This window comes from Rattus norvegicus, chromosome 8, assembly GCF_036323735.1.
Source record: "Rattus norvegicus strain BN/NHsdMcwi chromosome 8, GRCr8, whole genome shotgun sequence".
Taxonomy (NCBI): Eukaryota; Metazoa; Chordata; class Mammalia; order Rodentia; family Muridae; genus Rattus; species Rattus norvegicus.
The window spans coordinates 130,488,016-130,508,133 of record NC_086026.1 but is presented as its reverse complement, the minus strand read 5'-3'; the positions used below and the strand labels follow the sequence as shown (position 1 = coordinate 130,508,133).

Genomic DNA, 20,118 nt, shown 5'->3' with positions numbered 1-20,118 from the left:
TGAGAGGCCAACTTTGAATGACCTCCTCAGTTACATTTTGAGACATGGACGCCCACTGAACCTGGAGCTCACTGATTGCCCTGGCTGCCTGGTCCCACACAGTCTGGGACAAGAGGCCTGCACTGCGTGGCTGGGTCTTTCAGTGCTGTGCTGGTGCTGGGTATCCAAGATCAGTCCCCACACTTGCCTGGCAAGCACTCTCTCCCTCCCCAGCACCCACACTTGGTGGCTGAGCCCTCTCTCCCCAGCCCCCACACTTTGGTGACTGAGCCCTCCCTCCCAGCCCCCTCTTCAGCCTTTTCATGCTACTTACTTATCAAAGCTGCATTCTCAGAATCAAAGTGTCAATCAACTACGAGATATGAGGTATTGAAGATGCCCTAATCCTAATCAAGATCTAAGCCAACATCTAACGCTTTATTTAGAAGTAAATAAGCACATACCTCTCATTAACACACACATTCGTTTTTATCTTAAATAAATGACAAGATTTTATGTATACCTGAGAATGGCTTAAAGTAAATGTCTTTATAATTTATCGTCCCTAAATGGTTTATTTATGACCTATTTTACACCCCATTTACTCAGGATCACATGTAAATTTCTTGGATAAAACGGGGTCACAAATGGATTTTTTTTTGATAGTGGTTGGGGTTTTGCTGTTGTTTAGATATTTTGCCTGAATGTTTGTCTGTGTGCTGTGGGCATGTCTGGTGCCTGAAGAGGACAGAAGATGGTGTCAGATCCCCTGGGACTGGAGTTATAGATGTCTGTGAGCCTCCAAAACAATCCTGAGAACCAGGTCCTGGTGCCCAGCAAGCGTAGCCAATGTTCCTAACCACTGAGCCATGTATCCTGTCCCTGAGTGGAAAATGTGAAGATGCCCTGCTTTAGGTTACCACAGGAGAGATAGCCCTGCTCTAGGGTACCACAGGACAGACAGCCCTGCTCTAGGGTACCACAGGGGAGACAGCCCTGCTCTAGGGTACCACAGGACAGACAGCCCTGTTCTAGGGTACCACAGGACAGACCATCCCTGCCTTAGGGTATCACAGGATAGACAGCCCTGCTCTAGGGTACCTCAGGAGAGACAGCCCTGTTCTAGGGTACCACAGGTCAGACAGCCCTGCTCTAGGGTACCACAGGTCAGACAGCCCTGCTCTAGGGTACCGCAGGACAGACAGCCCTGCTCTAGGGTACCACAGGACAGACAGCCCTGCTCTAGGGTACCACAGGACAGACAGCCCTGCTCTAGGGTACCACAGGACAGACAGCCCTGCTCTAGGGTACCTCAGGAGAGACAGCCCTGTTCTAGGGTACCATAGGACAGACCATCCCTGCTTTAGGGTATCACAGGATAAACAGGCAGGAAAATTATCAGAACAGTTGCTTGGTCAAAAGGCTAGCACTGTGGGGAGTGGGCATCCTGGCCTTCACCTGGGACTCCCTAACTCCACCTCACTCCACCCCACTGCCCAACCACACCTACCTGAAGCAGAAAGTCAAAGAGAGCCAAACGTGCCCACTCAGTATGGTGGATGCCTAGGCATGGGATCTGGCCTGGCCAGCTGCAGCCTCGGGCCAGCAAGGCCTGGTACTGCAGCCAGCCCAAGGCCAGAGAGTTCTGGTCCTCATTTGGGTCTCTTAGGTGCTGCACATCTGGCGCCCACCAGATGATTGGCCTCACACTGCCATCTGTGTAGCGGTAGGGCAGAAGGGGACTGTGGAAGCTCCGGGCTACGGCGGGCAGGCTCCGCTGGAGACCCAGCACACGGTCCATGTGGAAGGACAGGACTTCATGCAGGTCCCTGGGCCTCTTAATCAGGCCACAGAGACCCTGGGAGCAGAGCTGGCTGAGCCTGAGAGGAGAGATGTCCTGGTGGGCATCCCCAGCAGATAGTCCAACCTGCAGTACCTGCCCATGGGCAGGTACCCTGGCTTTGCCCACCACCTCCCCGTGGGCCAGTAGCCAGAGAGTCTGCATGTCATGCTCTGTGAACCATGGTGGGACCTGCTCCCATGCTGCAGTGCTGGCCAGCCCAGGGGTCTCAGTACCACACCATGGGGACTTCTGCAGGTCCTCAGCAGAGCCAGGCCACCATGGAGCCCCTGACACTGAGGTGGCAGCCCCAGTCAAGATGTTGTTCTTGGCTCCTGGCAGAGGAGCTCTGCCGTCTGCTGGCTGTGGCCTAAAGCTCACGGCAGCAGCATCTCTCCATGCCGGGATCGATGCCTGGCTGCTCCCTGTGAGTGGGATAGCCATGGTGGCTGTCTTGCTCTGTGTCTCTTGGACTAAACCATCATGGCTAGGCTGGTCCAGAGCTGCTCCTCCCGCATCTCTGACCTCCTCGTCTGTTAGGAGCTCACGATGCTGGGCACTGAGTGTCGGATCTCCTGTCACAGTGACACCTCTCCTGACACTCAGTGGCTGTCTGCTTCTGTCCACTTGCCTTCTATGGCTTTGCTTCTTGGCACAGACCAACATGGGATTTCTGGGCAAAGCCTGTCCTGTCCAGAGGCCCAGGTTCCTCACTGGCTGCCTGCGGCTTGAGTTCAAAGTCCGCTGAATCCTGGGGTGAGACACGCCAATTTCCCCCCGAGGTTCCATGGGACTAAGTCCTGGGGTAGAAGCTGGATGTCCTGGAGGAAAATGAGTGATAGCCACTGCAGACAGTATCATCAAGAGGCAGAGGGCCATCACTGACCGTTTCTTGCCACGAAGCCTTCTCCAGAGCCAAGACGCCTGAGGATGGGGTTAAAAAAAAGATAGTGTGAGACCCGGGACAGTCACCAGCTCCAAACCACAGAACCACCAGGGCAGTGGACAGAGCACAAGGGACAGGAAGCGGCAGGAGGACACCTAGCTGCCGCTCCCAGAGGAGCATGACAGCCCAGACAGCTGCGCTCTTACTTCAGAGCTTGGCTTACTTCTTAGCCAGCCTTCACTGATGCTTAGAGGCATACCTGACCTCTCTGGATAAGCCACCACACAACTGTGACCCCGCCATGCCTCACAATAGACCTCCCCACATCCGCATGTGCCTCCAGCCGCCATCTCGTGCTGACCCCATTTCTTTCAATTCGATGGTCCTTATTACCATTTTGAATACAAATAAATACAAATACAAAATATTCATAGAAAGTCCAAGCCACGGTATGAAAATCAGAGCAAGGGACCCAGCCGTTGAAGCACATACTGCTCTTCCAGGGGACTTGAATTCAGGTCCCAGAACCCACACTGGGCAGCTGCTTATAACTCCAGTAGATCAGGTCACCTCTTCCAGCTTTCATACTCACATAGAAACACACACACACACACACACACACACACACACACACACACACACACACACACAGAGAGAGAGAGAGAGAGAGAGAGAGAGAGAGAGAACCCTTTTCCATGGTTCGGTAACTCCTTTAGCCAACAGAACAACTAGATAAATTGGAATTATATACATTTTCTTTTAAAGTTTAGAGCAGGACAATCAGGCCCAGTGAGCTGGCAGGGAGAGAAACACCCAGATAATACCAAGAGCAAAAGTATCCGTGGGAACATTCGTTTGGATTTTTCTCCTTCTAAAAGGAAAAAAAAAAAACAAAAAAACAAAAACAAGATGTGTTTTGAAGTTGGATTCATAGTCTGTGTTCTCAAAGGGCTGGATACCCCTAGGAAAAATAAATCCCCTTCTAAGGTGGCCAGGAAGGGTGGGGGTGGATCCTGCTGTCAGCCTTACTTAGCCTCAGGAAACCTGGGGGTAGTTGGCAATGTGCAGAGGGAGAGGCTCAGAATGGCCAAGAGCAGATGCCCTCTGTGGGGCCACACACAGGAAGCTTCGGGAAAAGAAAGGCGGCTTTGATCAAACTGAAGAAAAAAATCTCCAAAGACAATCGTGCAGCTAAACAACAAAGTGTGCATGATAAGGGGGAGGATCGTAATGTAGAATATTCTAGAGTCTACGGGCAGAACCTGAGCTGACCTCCCTCCCTGTCTGCCAGAATCTCAATATCCAGGTGCCTGCATGGTCTGCCCTGCGAGGGCTGCGCCAGGCAGAGCTCTGCAACCGCTCTGCTCTGCTCTGCTCTCTGCTCTCTGCTCTGCTCTCTGCTCTGCTCTGCTCTCTGCTCTGCTCTCTGCTCTGCTCTCTGCTCTGCTCTGCTCTGCTCTCTGCAACCGCTCTGCTCTGCTCTGCTCTGCTCTGCTCTGCTCTGCTCTCTGCTCTCTCTCTGCTCTCTGCTCTGCTCTGCTCTCTAATCCCCACTCTCTACCCTGCACCGGGATGCCTTTCAGTTCCTGGGGAAGATGCCATGGGCCAATAGCTACAGCCTCCCTGAGCTGCAGAAAACTCACAGTCCAGCCATCCTGGCCCAGGTCTGAGCTTTAAAAGCCATGAACAATATGGAAGCCGCACACCTCTGCCTCTGTGACTCAGAAGATAAACTGGATTACCATTCACCCAGAGGGACCACATGAGCACTAAGTGAGTCAAATTATGTAACAGGCCTGCTGCACCCCTCCCTGCTCCCTGCTGCAGCCTTCCCATAAGTGTTGAGGTCCCCACTGCACCCCTTCTGAGAGTGTTGGGGTCCCCACTGCACCCATCCCCTGAGTGTTGGGGTCCCAGCTGCTCTCTCCTGTTGGGGTGATAGGCACCACACTTGGTCCTCAGTAGTTGGCCCCAGCTGTAGGACCTTTAGGAAGTCTTGATGGAGAAAGAGGGTCACTGGGGTAGGTGGGCCTTGAGGCTTGACCCCCACTTCCTGTCCTTTCTCAGCTTCCTCACTATGGATGCAATGTGACCGGCTGTCTCATGCTCCTACTGCGGAGCTTCCCTGCCACAGTGGACCGCCTCCCTCCCTTCTCAAGCCATGAGTCAATATCCCCTCCTCCCTTAAGTTGCTTCTTGAGAGGAGAAGGGGGACTACTAGCACAGGCCACTGTTTTCCAGACGCGCTCTTCTCTTTTTGAGGTCTGAAAACCACCCCCTCAGGTTTGGACACATCGTAATGTCAGGATAAAAAGTGGGGATTCCCGAGAAAGGGGCATGAGAGGCTTTTTTATTCTAAAGCCTCAAGTGTGGGCAGTGAGGAGGCCTCCTGGCTGCAGAGGTTCTGTCTGAAGATGAGGGGGAGACAGGCGGGAGAGTTCCTGCAACCACATGTGGGAAAATGCTGCCAGAGGGAATGAGTAGAGAGAGGCCAAAATTGAGATACAGTCCCCAGAGAAGGGTAGGGCTGCCCTCATAGCTAGGTCTTTTGTTTCTTAATTCTTAATATGTTTTGTTTATTTATTTTGTGTGTGCGTGCAAATGCCTGATATGTGTGAGTGTGCATAGTGTGCCTTAAGTGTGTAAGTCCTATGTGAGTATGTGTGTGTCCCCACCTCCATCCAGCTTGGGGCTAGATCCAGCCTCACTCTGTTCTCAGCTCTTCAGTGGCTCCCAGCGGTGCCTGGGTGTCCGAGAGCCTGAGAACCAGATGGGCCTCATCACAGGCCTGGGGACCCCCAAGCCAGTGTCCCATGGCTTCCCTATGGCCCGACACCCCCAGTGATGGCGTGGGGTAAGCATGGTCAATTTCCCTAGTCCTGCCTCCAGGAGAAGCTGAGCCCTGTGGTGGAGCCGATGCAGGACCCCACTAACACTGCAAAAGTCCTGTGCTGTGTGTGTGCTGTGGTGTGTGTGTGTGTGTGTGTGTGTGTGTGTGTGTGTGTGTGTGTGTGAGTGTTTAGTAGATGACTGCTCTGGCTCTGATTCTGGGTCATTTCTAAGGATGTGCCAAGCTTTGTTTTTGGACCTTTGTCCCTTTCTGACCCCTCCAGCCCTTACCACCGACCACTGAGTCATCACTACTGAGACTGGGGCTGGCAGAGAGTCTGGAATGTTGAGATGCTGTATCATTTTCCTCAGGTTTAGTTAAATAACTGTCATGAGGAAAATCTGGCTGGGGTGGGAAGGAACACATGAGCTGACTTTCAGAGACAGATTAAAGCCACATGTCACCATTGTCACAGGTTTCTGTGACTGTGGGACCCAGACACCTTTGTTTTTCTAAGACAGAACAAGGGATACAGTATGGGCACTAGCCTCTGAAACGAAGGCGATGGGCTCAGCCACAGAGCCACCAGGCATACAGAGACCATCTCCTGATCAGATCCGTGGGGCATCAGGAGGCTGAGCTGTCCCTTCTACTGCGGGCAGAGTCCCAGGCTGTCTGTCTCCAAAGCCACCAGCTGACCAGGCTCCAGCACTCAGCCCCTTGGGGGAATCATGATTTTCTTTCCACATCAACAACTCCAAGGCAGGAAAGGGCTTTCACCCCTGTAATTTCTGGCTCAGCCAATTTGAAGGAAGAGAAGCTAAGGAATGGAAACTGAACGTTCACTTGCTGTTCTCTGTGTGCCTGGGGCTGTTTGGGGGACTCGCTTATATTAGGTTGTTGATCCTCCTGCCAGAGTTATGAGCCAGGGACTGGTGAAGCTATTATTCACAGGGGAGGAGAGGGAGGCTCACACAGTCTCAAGGACAGCACCAGGCAGGAACCCAGGCAGCTGGCTGAGCTGATGTTGAATACCCCAGGAAGGCACCCCAGCTTCAACTCGTGGAGATTATGTTGGGTTTCAGGAATGGCCTGGCTCTGAATGGAGACTAAGTGTTTAGACCTGGTCAGCTCATCAGCAACGGGAGATTGGAAAGAAACCTGAGGTGTGTGGCCCTCCCTGGGCATAAAAGCGAAAAATCACTGACAGGAAATGAAAATGGTTTGAGCTATACATTCATTCAAAACAAAAACTGTTGTATCTCTTGTCTCTGTTTTTCCTTAATTTCTACAATCAGAAGACTAACAATATCAAATTAGAAATGTGAGGATCTGACTCCTTCCTACCTAGAGGTATTTGAGAGGCAATGTCAGAAGCCACCTCCTAATCATGTAAGCAAACAGGCAAACAAAAACAAGAACCAGGCAGGTGCTACACTTCCTGGTTGATCCAGAAGCAACTCCACATTCAAGATCTCATGAAGCCCAGAATCCAAAGAGCTCTCTTCCCTAGCTTTCATACAACCCTGTCCTCCTTCCTGCTACGTTCACCCCTTCCCCAAGCTTCCTTCTTATGACTTCACCAAGGCCTTTCCCGTGACTTCACACAGCTCCTTCCTGTGATTTCACAGTCCCTTCCTGTGACTTCACACAGTCCCTTCCTGTGACTTCACACAGTCCCTTCCTGTGACTTCACACAGTCTCTTTCTGTGACTTCACACAGTCCCTTCCTGTGACTTCACACAGCTCCTTCCTGTGACTTCACACAGCTCCTTCCTGTGACTTCACACAGTCCCTTCCTGTGACTTCACACAGTCCCTTCCCGTGACTTCACACAGTCCCTTCCCGTGACTTCACACAGTCCCTTCCCGTGACTTCACACAGTCCCTTCCTGTGACTTCACACAGTCCCTTCCTGTGACTTCACACAGTCCCTTCCTGTGACTTCACACAGTCCCTTCCTGTGACTTCACACAGTCCCTTCCTGTGACTTCACACAGCTCCTTCCTGTGACTTCACACAGTCCCTTCCTGTGACTTCACACAGCTCCTTCCTGTGACTTCACACAGTCCCTTCCCGTGACTTCACACAGCTCCTTCCCGTGACTTCACACAGTCCCTTCCTGTGACTTCACACAGTCCCTTCCTGTGACTTCACACAGTCCCTTCCCGTGACTTCACACAGCTCCTTCCTGTGACTTCACACAGTCTCTTTCTGTGACTTCACACAGTCCTTTCCTGTGACTTCACACAGTCCCTTCCCGTGACTTCACACAGTCCCTTCCTGTGAATTCACACAGTCTCTTTCTGTGACTTCACACAGTCTCTTTCTGTGACTTCACACAGTCCCTTCCTGTGACTTCACACAGTTCCTTCCTGTGACTTCACACAGTCCCTTCCCGTGACTTCACACAGCTCCTTCCTGTGACTTCACACAGTCTCTTTCTGTGACTTCACACAGTCCCTTCCTGTGACTTCACACAGCTCCTTCCCGTGACTTCACACAGTCCCTTCCTGTGACTTCACACAGTCCCTTCCTGTGACTTCACACAGTCCCTTCCTGTGACTTCACACAGTCCCTTCCCGTGACTTCACACAGTCCCTTCCTGTGACTTCACACAGTCCCTTCCTGTGACTTCACACAGTCCCTTCCTGTGACTTCACACAGTCCCTTCCTGTGACTTCACACAGCTCCTTCCTGTGACTTCACAGTCCCTTCCTGTGACTTCACACAGTCCCTTCCTGTGACTTCACACAGCTCCTTCCTGTGACTTCACACAGTCCCTTCCTGTGACTTCACACAGTCCCTTCCTGTGACTTCACAGTCCCTTCCTGTGACTTCACACAGTCCCTTCCTGTGACTTCACACAGTCCCTTCCTGTGACTTCACACAGTCCCTTCCTGTGACTTCACACAGCTCCTTCCTGTGACTTCACACAGCTCCTTCCTGTGACTTCACACAGTCCCTTCCTGTGACTTCACACAGTCCCTTCCTGTGACTTCACACAGTCCCTTCCTGTGACTTCACACAGTCCCTTCCTGTGACTTCACACAGTCCCTTCCTGTGACTTCACACAGTCCCTTCCTGTGACTTCACACAGTCCCTTCCTGTGACTTCACACAGCTCCTTCCCGTGACTTCACACAGCTCCTTCCCGTGACTTCACACAGTCTCTTTCTGTGACTTCACACAGCTCCTTCCTGTGACTTCACACAGTCTCTTTCTGTGACTTCACACAGTCCCTTCCCGTGACTTCACACAGTCCCTTCCTGTGACTTCACACAGTCCCTTCCTGTGACTTCACACAGTCCCTTCCTGTGACTTCACACAGCTCCTTCCTGTGACTTCACAGTCCCTTCCTGTGACTTCACAGTCCCTTCCTGTGACTTCACACAGTCCCTTCCTGTGACTTCACACAGCTCCTTCCCGTGACTTCACACAGTCTCTTTCTGTGACTTCACACAGTCCCTTCCTGTGACTTCACACAGCTCCTTCCTGTGACTTCACACAGTCCATTCCTGTGACTTCACACAGTCCCTTCCCGTGACTTCACACAGCTCCTTCCCGTGACTTCACACAGTCCCTTCCTGTGACTTCACACAGTCCCTTCCCGTGACTTCACACAGTCTCTTTCTGTGACTTCACACAGTCCCTTCCTGTGACTTCACACAGCTCCTTCCTGTGACTTCACACAGCTCCTTCCTGTGACTTCACAGTCCCTTCCTGTGACTTCACCAAGGCCTTTCCTGTGACTTCACACAGTCCCTTCCTGTGACTTCACACAGCTCCTTCCTGTGACTTCACAAAGCTCCTTCCTGTGACTTCACACAGCTCCTTCCTGTGACTTCACAGTCCCTTCCTGTGACTTCACCAAGGCCTTTCCTGTGACTTCACACAGTTCCTTCCTGTGACTTCACACAGCTCCTTCCTGTGACTTCACAGTCCCTTCCTGTGACTTCACCAAGGCCTTTCCTGTGACTTCACACAATCCCTTCCTGTGATTTCACACAGCTCCTTCCTGTGACTTCACAAGCCCTTTTTTCTAACTTCACCTAGGCCTTTCCTGTGACTTCACAAGGCCCCCTTCCCTGGCCTTCATATAACCTACTCAGTTCCAGTGAACTAGAGACACCACCATGGGACCAGATGAGGTTGATCTCCAGGGAGAATCCTAAGAATCACTAACATTGACTTCAGCAGCCAAGAGAGTTGTCTCAGAAGTAAATGAATCCACCTGTGGTCATCTCAGCCGGACGCTCCCAATTGCCAGATCTGGTCTGATCTCAGAGAGGTCGGGCCTGGCTACTGTTTGGATAGGAGACCTAAATTAACCAGATTGCGTCCCAGTTGTTGTTGGTCTTGTTACTTTGACCATGATGGAGATTCTACAGCAGTCACAGGGTTTCCATGGCGGCAGCAGCACCCTCACTGGTGGAATGACCCCTCTGCCTGCTCATGAAAGGAGGGAATCTGCTGGAGATCAGGCTCCAGTCTCAGCCTGGGTGTACAGTGGGACTTGATGACCCGCTGGCTCTAGAAACCTCTTCCCCACAGGTTCAACTGTAGCACCATTTGTCCCAGCTCACAAGAGCACCAGTGTGGGGACACCACGAGCTAGATGGAATGTTGGAGACCTGTCATTTGTAAGAAATTTCCTCTGCCGCACATTTGCTCTCATGTGTCTGGGGCTGGGGTTGGGGTAGAGCAGAATGAAAATTGTCACTGAAAAAGTAAAGACATTTTGCATTCTGGCTGCTGCTCCCCATCCTTCAAATATTTCTTCTCTGGCTGCTCAGAGGCCCAGACACAGAGATAGAGGGGCCCGACTTCATCTTCCCAACACAAATCTCACCTTCTGAAGGGACTCATGATAGCAGGAGATAATCCAACTCCCTCTGACTCTAACGTCCACCCTAGCCTCCAGCAGATGGTAAGAACTTACAGGACAGGACAAAGTTTGTGAACCAAACCCACAGGTCAGTTCTGGCCTGAATATATGTTTTGTTTGGCTTGAAGAGTTTTAAATAAATTTGAGCCGATGTTGAAAATCCTATTTAAAAAAACAACAAAAACAACATTTGCAATTTTCCATGGCAAGTGCATGCATCCTCACAGCTAGAATGGAACATGGCTCCTCCTGACCATGACTGGGTGGCTTGCCTTAGCACCCCCACAGTGTGCACATGCATGCATACACACATACACACAAATATACACATACCACACACATGTGCACACACAGCACACACATGTGTACACACACATGTGCACACACACAACACACATATGCACACAGATAGCACACACATGTGCACACATGTCCACACACAGTGCACACACATAGTAGATACACACAGCACATACATGAGCACATAGCATGCACATGTGCACACATATACACATGTGCACACATATACACATGTGCACATACACAACACACATGCACACAGATAGCACACATACATAGCACACACTGCACACACATGTGCACACACATAGCATACACATGTGTACACACAGCACACACATGTGCACGTACACAACACACATGCACACAGATAGCACACATATATAGCACACACATGTGCACACAGATGTATACACACAGTACATACACACATGTACAAACACACAGTGCACACACATAGTAGATACAAACAGTACACACATGTCTACACACACACACACACCACATACTACACATAGCACCTATACACAGCACACACATAGAGCCATCATCTTCCAGCACTAACCTGCCTTTGACATCTCATTTCCTTCACTTTTTTTCATCATCAGAAGATGTCATTTACACTTGAGAAGACAAAAGACACACAGATCTGTCCTCTCTTCCAGGCCCACCCCCTTTCTAATGCTGCATCCTGGTCCACCAGTCATTCAGTGCACAGTTATTGGCTACCCCGAGTACAAGAACCACTGGCCTTGTGTGACTATCTGCATTGCGTTCAGTTACAACAGCGTGTTTGTTCCTGGGAACACTGGCCACATTCTAAGAGCTCATTTGCCACTCATGGGCAGCTACTGTGTTAGACCCACAGACCAACAATTCTTGTATCTCATAAAGTCCCGCCAGGAAACTCCAGGAGACCTGAATATCAGAAATGTGAGTCTTAACCAGACAGAGAAAACACTGGCTGTCCCAGAACTCAGGAGGTTGAGGTCAGAGGGAGACAGTCTAGGGCCAGCCTGGGTCTCAAAAAGAAAAACAAGAGAGAGGAGAGGGGAGAGGAGGGAGGACAGGGAGGGCAGGGGAGGGTTGGGGAAGGGAGAGAAGAGGATTTTGACAAGTCCTCTGTGGTTGCACCACACTGTGCTGGGCACTGTAGGAGGAATCATAAACATTAGGCTACCGCCTTCCAGGAATTCGCTGTCTAACTGGGGAGAAAGCCAAAGGTAAGAAAGAGAACACAGGAAGCCTCCTCTGCAGCCATCTTGCCCCTTATTCCAAGCCTGAGGTTGGTGGCTACAGCCTCTTAGCTACCATGAGGGCTCCATGCCTGTACCAGACAGAGGTCCACAGGGAGGTGCAGACCAGACATCATGCTATGAGCCTGCAGCGTAACACAGCTGCAAACAGAGCAGCATTGCCTGAGTCTGTCCTGGAGTTACAGCAAGAAGCACAGCCTGCCAGCTCTGCAGACCGTGAGGAAGCGAATGGGCCTGGCCAGGACAATCAGAAGAGACATTTGCACAGTCACCAACAGCAGCTCACAAATCAAGGAGAAGATTCAATTGGGGAAATAAGTGAGCTGAGCTCAAACCATGGTTTATAAGAGAGCATAAGATAGAGTGTAAGATAGTGTATCTCATGGGAAGAGGGGACATGTGGCTGGGGACTCACTTGGCTGGTACTCAGGCCTGATGAGCCTCTATCTACTGATCTTTAAAATGTGTCTGATAGGGGTTGGGGATTTAGCTCAGTGGTAGAGCGCTTGCCTAGGAAGCGCGAGGCCCTGGGTTCGGTCCCCAGCTCCGAAAAAAAAGAACCAAAAAAAAATGTGTCTGATAATTGTAGCCTATACATCAAAGGATTAAGAGTTCAATGAGATAATGAATAAGGAGTCTTGAAACCTCAGTGTTTTAGCAGAATTATAACATTAGTCTGTAATGAAGAAATCCGACAAAGCCTTGGGCATCTATCTGTCTGCCCTTGCCACTGAGGGTAACTGGTCCCACCATGGCCAGCATGGTGCCCAGCACCCAGGAGAAGCTTGCTGAAGATTCTTTTGCTTCTGCTGTTTGTTTGGTCTTTAGATATGTCTGTGTTGTTTGTTTGCTTGTTTTAATGTTTCTTGTTTGAGATAGGCTCTCATGGTGTAACCAAGGGCGGCCTTGAACTTAAAACAATAATTCTTCCTCATCCTCTGTGCTGTGTAGTTTTATGTCAACTTGACATTGCTTAGGTCATTTGGGAAGAGGGAACCCCAACTGAGAAAATGCCCCCCCATGGTGGTTTGAATGAGAATGCTCCCTCACTCCCCATCCTCCCGCCCTCTTTACCCACTCCTCCACCCCACCCCCACCCCGTCTTATATACTTGAATGCTTAGTCACCAGGAAGTGGAATTGTTTGAAAGGATTAGAAGGATTGGGAGGTGTGGCCTTGTTGAATGGGGTATGTCACTGGGGGTGAGCTTTGAGGTTTCACAAGCCCATACCCAGTCTCTGCCCCAGACCCACCGCCCATGCCTCCTCTCTGCCTCTCACTCTCTCTCTGCCCAGGGCTCAGGATGTAAACTCTCAGCTACTCCTGCACCTCACCCCACCATGCTCACCACCACGTTGACAATGGATTAAATATTTTCCTTTATAAGGGTTGCCATGGTCTTACTGTCTCTTCACAGCAACAGGACAATGCCTGACACTCCCCACCAGATTGGCCTGTGGGTAAGCCTTGAGTGCTTACCATAACTAGTGATTGGGGGGGGGCAGCCCATTGTGGGCGGGGCCACCCCGGGCTGGTGGTTCTAGGTGCTATAAGAAAGCAGGCTAAGCAAACCATGAGGAGCAAGCCAGTAAGAAGCACCCCCATTGCTCTGTATCAGCTCCAGACTCCAGGTTCCGTCCTGTTAGGGTTCCTGCCCTAACTTCCCCCATCAATGGACTGTGACAGAACTGTAAGCTAAAATAAATCCTCCTCTCCTCAAGTTGTTTATGGTCATGGTGTCTAACCACGTTATGTTATAGAAACCCTGACTGAGAGACAACCTCTCAAAAGCTGGAGACAGATGTATTTATCTATCATCTGATGTCTAAGAGTCCAGGAGTGGAGGCTGTTAAAAGAACCCTTTCAGGCAAATGGCTTTTGAGTCTCCCAGTGAGTAGATCTCACTGACATATACAACATAGGAACAGTCTAAAATTTCCTAATACCAGGGATTATTTAGTCTATGAAGCCATGGATGGGGGATTCTTAAACACAAATGCAAGATGCAGGGTTATGGAGGTCATTGGTGACAATCAAATGAGCTGCTGAAAATGTGCTAATATAAACAAATGTGTACCCCTGTTTCCCTGTGAGCACCTGAGCACGGGGGGGCAGTGGGCTTTCAAAGCTGTGGCGAGTATTTACGGTGTTTCTGCTCTCCTGACAGAAAATGTCAGTGACTTCTCTTGGTGGCAACGCCACAGGTGACCACATTCATCATCAAAGAAATGCTAGATTTAGCTAGAATTCTGAAGAAATAAAGGTGTTAGCATGTTTCAACTAAGCTTGGGGCTCCCTGAGTTATGTGCCTAGGCCACAGGTCATGAATCCGGGACTAAGCGCCTCTCCTCCATCGCTTTGGGTGCACCCTCTCTAGTTTATCATTTTGGGGAAAGCCAACAGGGCTGAGGTCAAAGCAGTTGTCTCTACTCTGATCCCCTTCTTCCTGGCACCTTGGATAGCACCTTGATATGCCGACTGCCTGAAGCTCCCACCACCAGGCTCTCCTGCCCTGAAGGACCCACTACAAGGCAAGCACTCCTTTGCTGTAAGGATAACAACATTCCTATTCCCATTACTGGGTATGGCTGTATCCAACTCTGCCAGCAGACAGTGATCTGCACGGAAACCGAGGCGAGGGGTTAAATGTTCATAGGCCTCAGGAGGGCAGAGTTTGGATGCAGCCTGTTAGCTGTACTTAATGGCTACTTTCTTGGTTTCTTATATCTACTATCTTTCTCCACCCCAACTCCTCAAAACTAGGTAGATGAGAAAGAGGGTTAGAGGGGAAAGAGGACAGCAGTCACCTCCTCTCTCAGGGCTCTGGCATTTATATACTCTCCAAAGAGTCCCCAGAATTCCCAATGTAAACTATCTGCAGCTGGCAAAATCACTCTGCTGCCAGAGCACAAGATGAATCAGAGTCAGCTGCTATGGACATTCTGAAGCAGCCCCATATCCCACACCTGGTTAAAATAAAAACATATTCACATAATAGCGTAACTGAACTTTTAAAGAAACCAAAATTCTCACTAAGCAGTCTCTATCAGAACCCACCTTCTGAGCCCTTTGTGATCTAAAACTACCAAGGAGGGTACTGTGAGGGTCTAAATCCATTGCTACCAAGGTCAGTGAATGTAACAGAGGAGCCTGGAAAGTCTCCCCTGACTCCCAGGGAAATATCACTGCACTCAGCCGGCCATACCTGCTCCCAGGGGAGAGGAATGATTTTAACTTTGTTTCTGAAAGAAAGGATACAATAGCGTCTTTGTAGTTGCAGTAGGATCTGGGGAGAAATGGGGATGGCTGACCATCAGATCCAACCAGACCAAAGCCTGCAGAAGTCTGCTGTGCAGAGGCCAAAGGAAGCTTCTGTGATGCCCACGAAGAAGCCCTGTGGTGGCCAGTGTCTGAGCAGAGTCCAGGACCCCAGGAAACACACACCAAGCCTCTGTGTGGGGAACAGAGCAACCCTGTCCTGGAAGAGGACTGTGTATTCCACCTACCCTCCCCACACGGCCCCTGCACAGCCGTCCAAGCCTCCAGCTCTCAAACTGCTGACAGATTCAGCTCCAGCTGGTCCCGGAATTGAAGACTTCCAACCACAGCCTCCCACAGCCTGAGCCCCATTCTGGCTCCTGTAGCCCATCTTGCACCTCTGCCTTGGTATAGCTTGCTGTGAGGTGGGCAGCCAGCCCCTTTGCTGCTGCTTTCCAGACAATCACTGTCCAGAGACTCCAAAGAGAGCCAGAAACAGGCAGGATTCCACAAAAGAAGGAACTGCTCATTGTCAAAGAAGAGAAAGGCGATAAAACGAGATTTTCATAGCACAGGTGAGCCCTGTGAGCTTCATCCGTTGTCAAGTTGAATGGCTTTGAATCCCTAAAGGGCACATCTCGGGGGGTGTTGTGAGAGATTGTTTGGAAAGGTTTAACTGAAGAGGGAAGACCCACCTGACTACAGGTAGCACCATCTATGGCTGGGGCTCTAGCCTAAAAAGAAGAGTCAAGCTGGCCCAGCAGCCATCTTGGTTTCCTGACTGTGGGTGCGGTGTGATAGGGCCGACTGCCTGACTCCCACCACCAGGCTCTCCTGCCCTGAAGGACTGCGAGCCCTCTTTCTTCAACTTGCTCTTTTCTCTTTCATTGGATATTTTAATTTACATTTCAAATGTTATCCCCTTTCCCAGTTTCCCCTCCACAACCCCCTATCCTACCCCACCCCCTCTGCTTCTACGAAGGTGCTCCCCCCACCCACCCCCTCTCGCCTCCCCACCCTGGCATCCCCTACACTGAGGTATGGAGTCTTCCCAGGACCAAAGGCCTCTCCTCCCACTGATGCCCGGCAAGGCCCATCCTCTGCTGCACACGCGGCTGGAGCCATGGGTCCCCCCATGTGTACTCTTTGGCTGGTGCTTTAGTCCCTGGGAGCTCTGGAGGATCTCGTTGGTTGATATTGTTGTTCTTATTATGGGGTTGCAAACCCATTCAGCTCCTTCAGTCCTTTAACTCCTCCACTGGGGACCCTGTTCTCAGTCCAATGGTTGGCTGCAAGCATCTGCCTCTGTATTTGTCAGGCTCTGGCAGAGCCTCTCAGGAGACAGCTATGCAAGGCTCCTGTCTGCATGCACTTCTTGGCAAACACAATATTGTCTGGATTTGGTGACTGTAATGGATGGATCCCTGGGGGGTGGGGCAGTCTCTGGATGGCCTTTCCTTCAGTCTCTGCTTCATACTTTGTCTCCGTATTTCCTCCTGTGAGTATTCTGTTCCCCCTTCTAAGAAGGACTGAAGCATCCACACTTTGGTCTTCCTTCTTCTTGAGCTTCATGTGGTCTGTGGATTGAATTAGTGGGTATTCTGAGCTTTTGGGCTAATATCCACTTATCAGTGAGTGCATACCATGTGTGCTCTTTTGTGATTGTGTTACCTCACTCAGGATGATATTTTCTAGTTCCAGCCATTTGCCTAAGAATTTCGTGAAGTTGTTGTTTTTACTAGCCAAGTAGTGCTCCATTGTGTAGATGGACCTCATTTTCAGGTAATTTGTCACAGCAGTGAGCAAAGGAACTGCAAGTCTCCAAAGGTTAATGTTCAATAATCAAACCTGAAGGAGCAGCAGCAACACGGTTCAAGTCTGTCAGAACTGTTCCTCAATTCTACATTCATCAAAAACAAACAACAAACAAACAAACAACATTTTTAGTCTTACAAGGAAAACCCAAGCAGACCGACTGAAGGAGAAATCCAGAAACTGTGCAGACCAGGGGACAGAAGACCTGAGACCATGCTCCATACAGATCATCACAGACACTGCCGCCTCCCTGACAAGGCCTGCCACACAGCACAGCACCTCTGGGCTTCGTAGGAACCATGCCTCTTGCTCTTGACACCACCTCCCTCCCCAGCCCTCTCCTCTCCTTCCTCCTTGCTGCTGGTTTTCCTATGAGCTCCCGGCCGGAGCCCTTCCTTTCCTGTGGGGAAAGGATGGAGAGAGCTGTGGATTCTGTGTGCTCTGAAATCACGGACCTCATCTTACAGAGGCTGTGCGTGCTACTTCAGATGCGTCGCCAAGTGTTCTTAAAAACCAAGTCAACGTTTTATCCCTTGTTGGAAACAGAAAGTCTCCATCAGCCCAGGGCGTGGGAAATCGCCTCACAGTGTGGTGGGACAGAGCCAAGACTGGAGCTGGAAGGAGTCAGACTTCTCCTCTGGCACAGTCTCATTAGCCAGAGCACAAAGCTCAACCTGTGTCTGTGATGAGCACCTTTCCGCTGCCATACCAGTGAGAGGAAACACTGTACCGCTGAGGAAAGCCATCTCAGAGCAGCATGTGCCATAGCCCAGAACTCTGCTCCTGACAGGTACCCTCTCAGGCCGCCAGGACACTCCTTGCTCCCAGGTCAGCTCACAGAGCTAGCCTAGCCATCATAGTCCATGCCTCCCTCTCTAGTCATCATACACAACAGATACACCTCTCTCCTCCCTAGTCCCAGCCCCTCCACAGCTATTAGCCAACTCTTGGCTGATGGCATTTCTGGAAAAAAATCACTCCCCAACTTGGCTCCTAAGCACAAAGCCACAAACATGATGCCCCAGCCAAGACTTGGGGATTTTAATTCTCTGGATGGTACTGGGAGAGGATGTTTGCCCATTGCAAGCAAACACCTCTCAAATCAAACAAAAACTGCCCACAAGTAAACAGCGTGTGACATAGCTCCTTCCAGCTGCCACTTAAGAGGAACCCAAGTCCATGGTCAGTGGCAGAGAAGTGGACTAAAGGTGTCACCACCTGCAGGTTGCACCACCCTTCAGCAGAGGTGGCTAGCTAGGCCTGGAAGCCAGGAGGTAGGGAGCTAGGTGACATCAGAAACCCCAGGAGCAAGGCAGCACTGGGTACGTGAATAGCAACACACTCATTTTCTTATTATTGGAACGGTTTCCAGCCTGCTTTTATGATTACAAAGGTAGCTATAAAAGACCAATTCAGAAGACTAATGGAGAGATATCATTTAACCTTGTTTTGACGGATAATTATTTTATAGAATGTTGTCCACTGAGATGACTGAGTGGGTAAAGGCACTTACCACCTTGCTGAGCTCAATGCCCAGAACCTACATAGGGGAAGGAAGAAGAGACTCCTAAAAATGGCCCAAGATTAGAGGCCACAAACACCCCCTCAGAGTACACAGGTCATAAATTTTGAATGGGAGACTTGCTCCTAAACTAGGAATCCAGTAACACCTCAGCCATGCCTCCTCTCAAACTCAAGAGCTCTTACTCACTTGGAGAAACCTGTAAGGCTATAGAGAGGCCAGGAGCAAATCCAGATCTCAGGGCTGAGCCCCCAGCTCTCACTTCAGGGTCCTCACATCTGCACCAGGCACTGCTCCCATGTTGACCTACTTCCTGCAAAGGTTGATTAAGTTCCTGGCCCATGGGTCAACTTCCCTTGAAGCATCTCTGGGGAATTCCCATTTGCCTCCCAAAACCTGGAGAGAAAGGAATCCCTCCAGAGTCACAACAAAGCAGGCAAGAGCACTCCAACCCACTTTCTCACACTCTGGAGCCTGGGCTGCAGGTTTCTTGTTTTCCTCTCTTTGTGAGGTTGGAAGAGGATTAAGTCCACAGGTCCTAGACTTTATCAGTGACTCCTCAGACCTACAGGCTCCCCGTGCTACTCTATACTCAGTCCAGCAGTCAGGGTGGGTGGAGGGGGAGTGGGAGGGAGTAAAACTTTAACTCAAAGGTGATGCAAGGCATTTTTTAAAGCATCAATACACCACTTCGCCATAGAACACGATGAAATTTACACACCTTTGAGAAGGAAGGAGGTGACTTGAAAGGCTCTCACCCATCAGGTCTGCCTTGAGTGCTCAAAGGAGTCCTTTACTCTCCTGCAAGCATTTTGCCTAGATAACTGTTCAGCTACATGTGAGGGGTCCTTGACGAAGACTCCCCAGTTCTGGGCACAAATGAAAGTCACTGTGGCCCCACGAGAAAGCTTAAAGGATAACTGTGGCCTGGGATGCGGCATGTATAACTCATGCACGTCTTCGAGGCCACCTGCCCTGGCGCCCTCCTGGACCCACCGCCCCGTCCAGCAACTCCTACCATGTCCCCACGGTACTCCAGCAGGTTCCTGGGGCTCAGCCTACTGGCAGACTCATCCCTGGAGCCCAAACTTTCCAGGCTGGGCTGGGCTTAGTTCCACACCTTTCCCGCCAGCCAGATCTCGGGACAGGACACACCACAGGATGCTCCACGTGTGAGTCTACATTTGAGTCTGCGGAGTCCTGCTGCCACAAGCCACCTCCAACCGCTGGGGACCTTTCTAGAGTTTGCAAAGCCACAGCCAAGCGGCATAGCCCAGCCTCCCAAGTCCCCAGAAAGCGCGGAAGGGGGAGGTCCTTTTCATAATAAAAGCCCTACCCACTTCTGGCCAGCAGAAGCTGCCTGGAGCGAGGGTTCTGGTGCTAGGAAGGAAAGAGTCGTCTTCCCCCCACCCCCCCACCCCCCCACCCCCCCACCCCCCCACCCCCACCCCCGCCTGCCAGGTTCAGCGCCTGGGCTGGACTCAGAGGAGCCCTAGTGAAACCTCTAAGGTGTTTGGGTGCAACTCACGGGGCGGGGCCCGGACAA

General features: G+C 50.8%; 1 protein-coding gene across 2 annotated transcripts in view; it reads right to left on the bottom strand.

Annotated features, from left to right (window-relative positions):
* The window catches only part of Gask1a (golgi associated kinase 1A), a 32,964-nt gene extending 13,109 nt beyond the window's left edge, over positions 1-19,855 (bottom strand). Inside the window, exons 1-2 of one of the 2 annotated variants that reach the window (XM_063265662.1) lie at positions 19,591-19,855; positions 1,490-2,743 (exon numbers count right to left, since the gene is read on the bottom strand). In XM_063265662.1, the coding sequence (XP_063121732.1) occupies positions 1,490-2,743; positions 19,591-19,593 (1,257 nt within the window). In that variant the 5' untranslated portion in view covers positions 19,594-19,855. The remainder of the gene's footprint in view (positions 1-1,489; positions 2,744-19,590) is intronic. The other variant, NM_001399327.1, reaches the window with a different exon arrangement.
* Between the last annotated feature and the right edge of the window lie 263 nt (positions 19,856-20,118).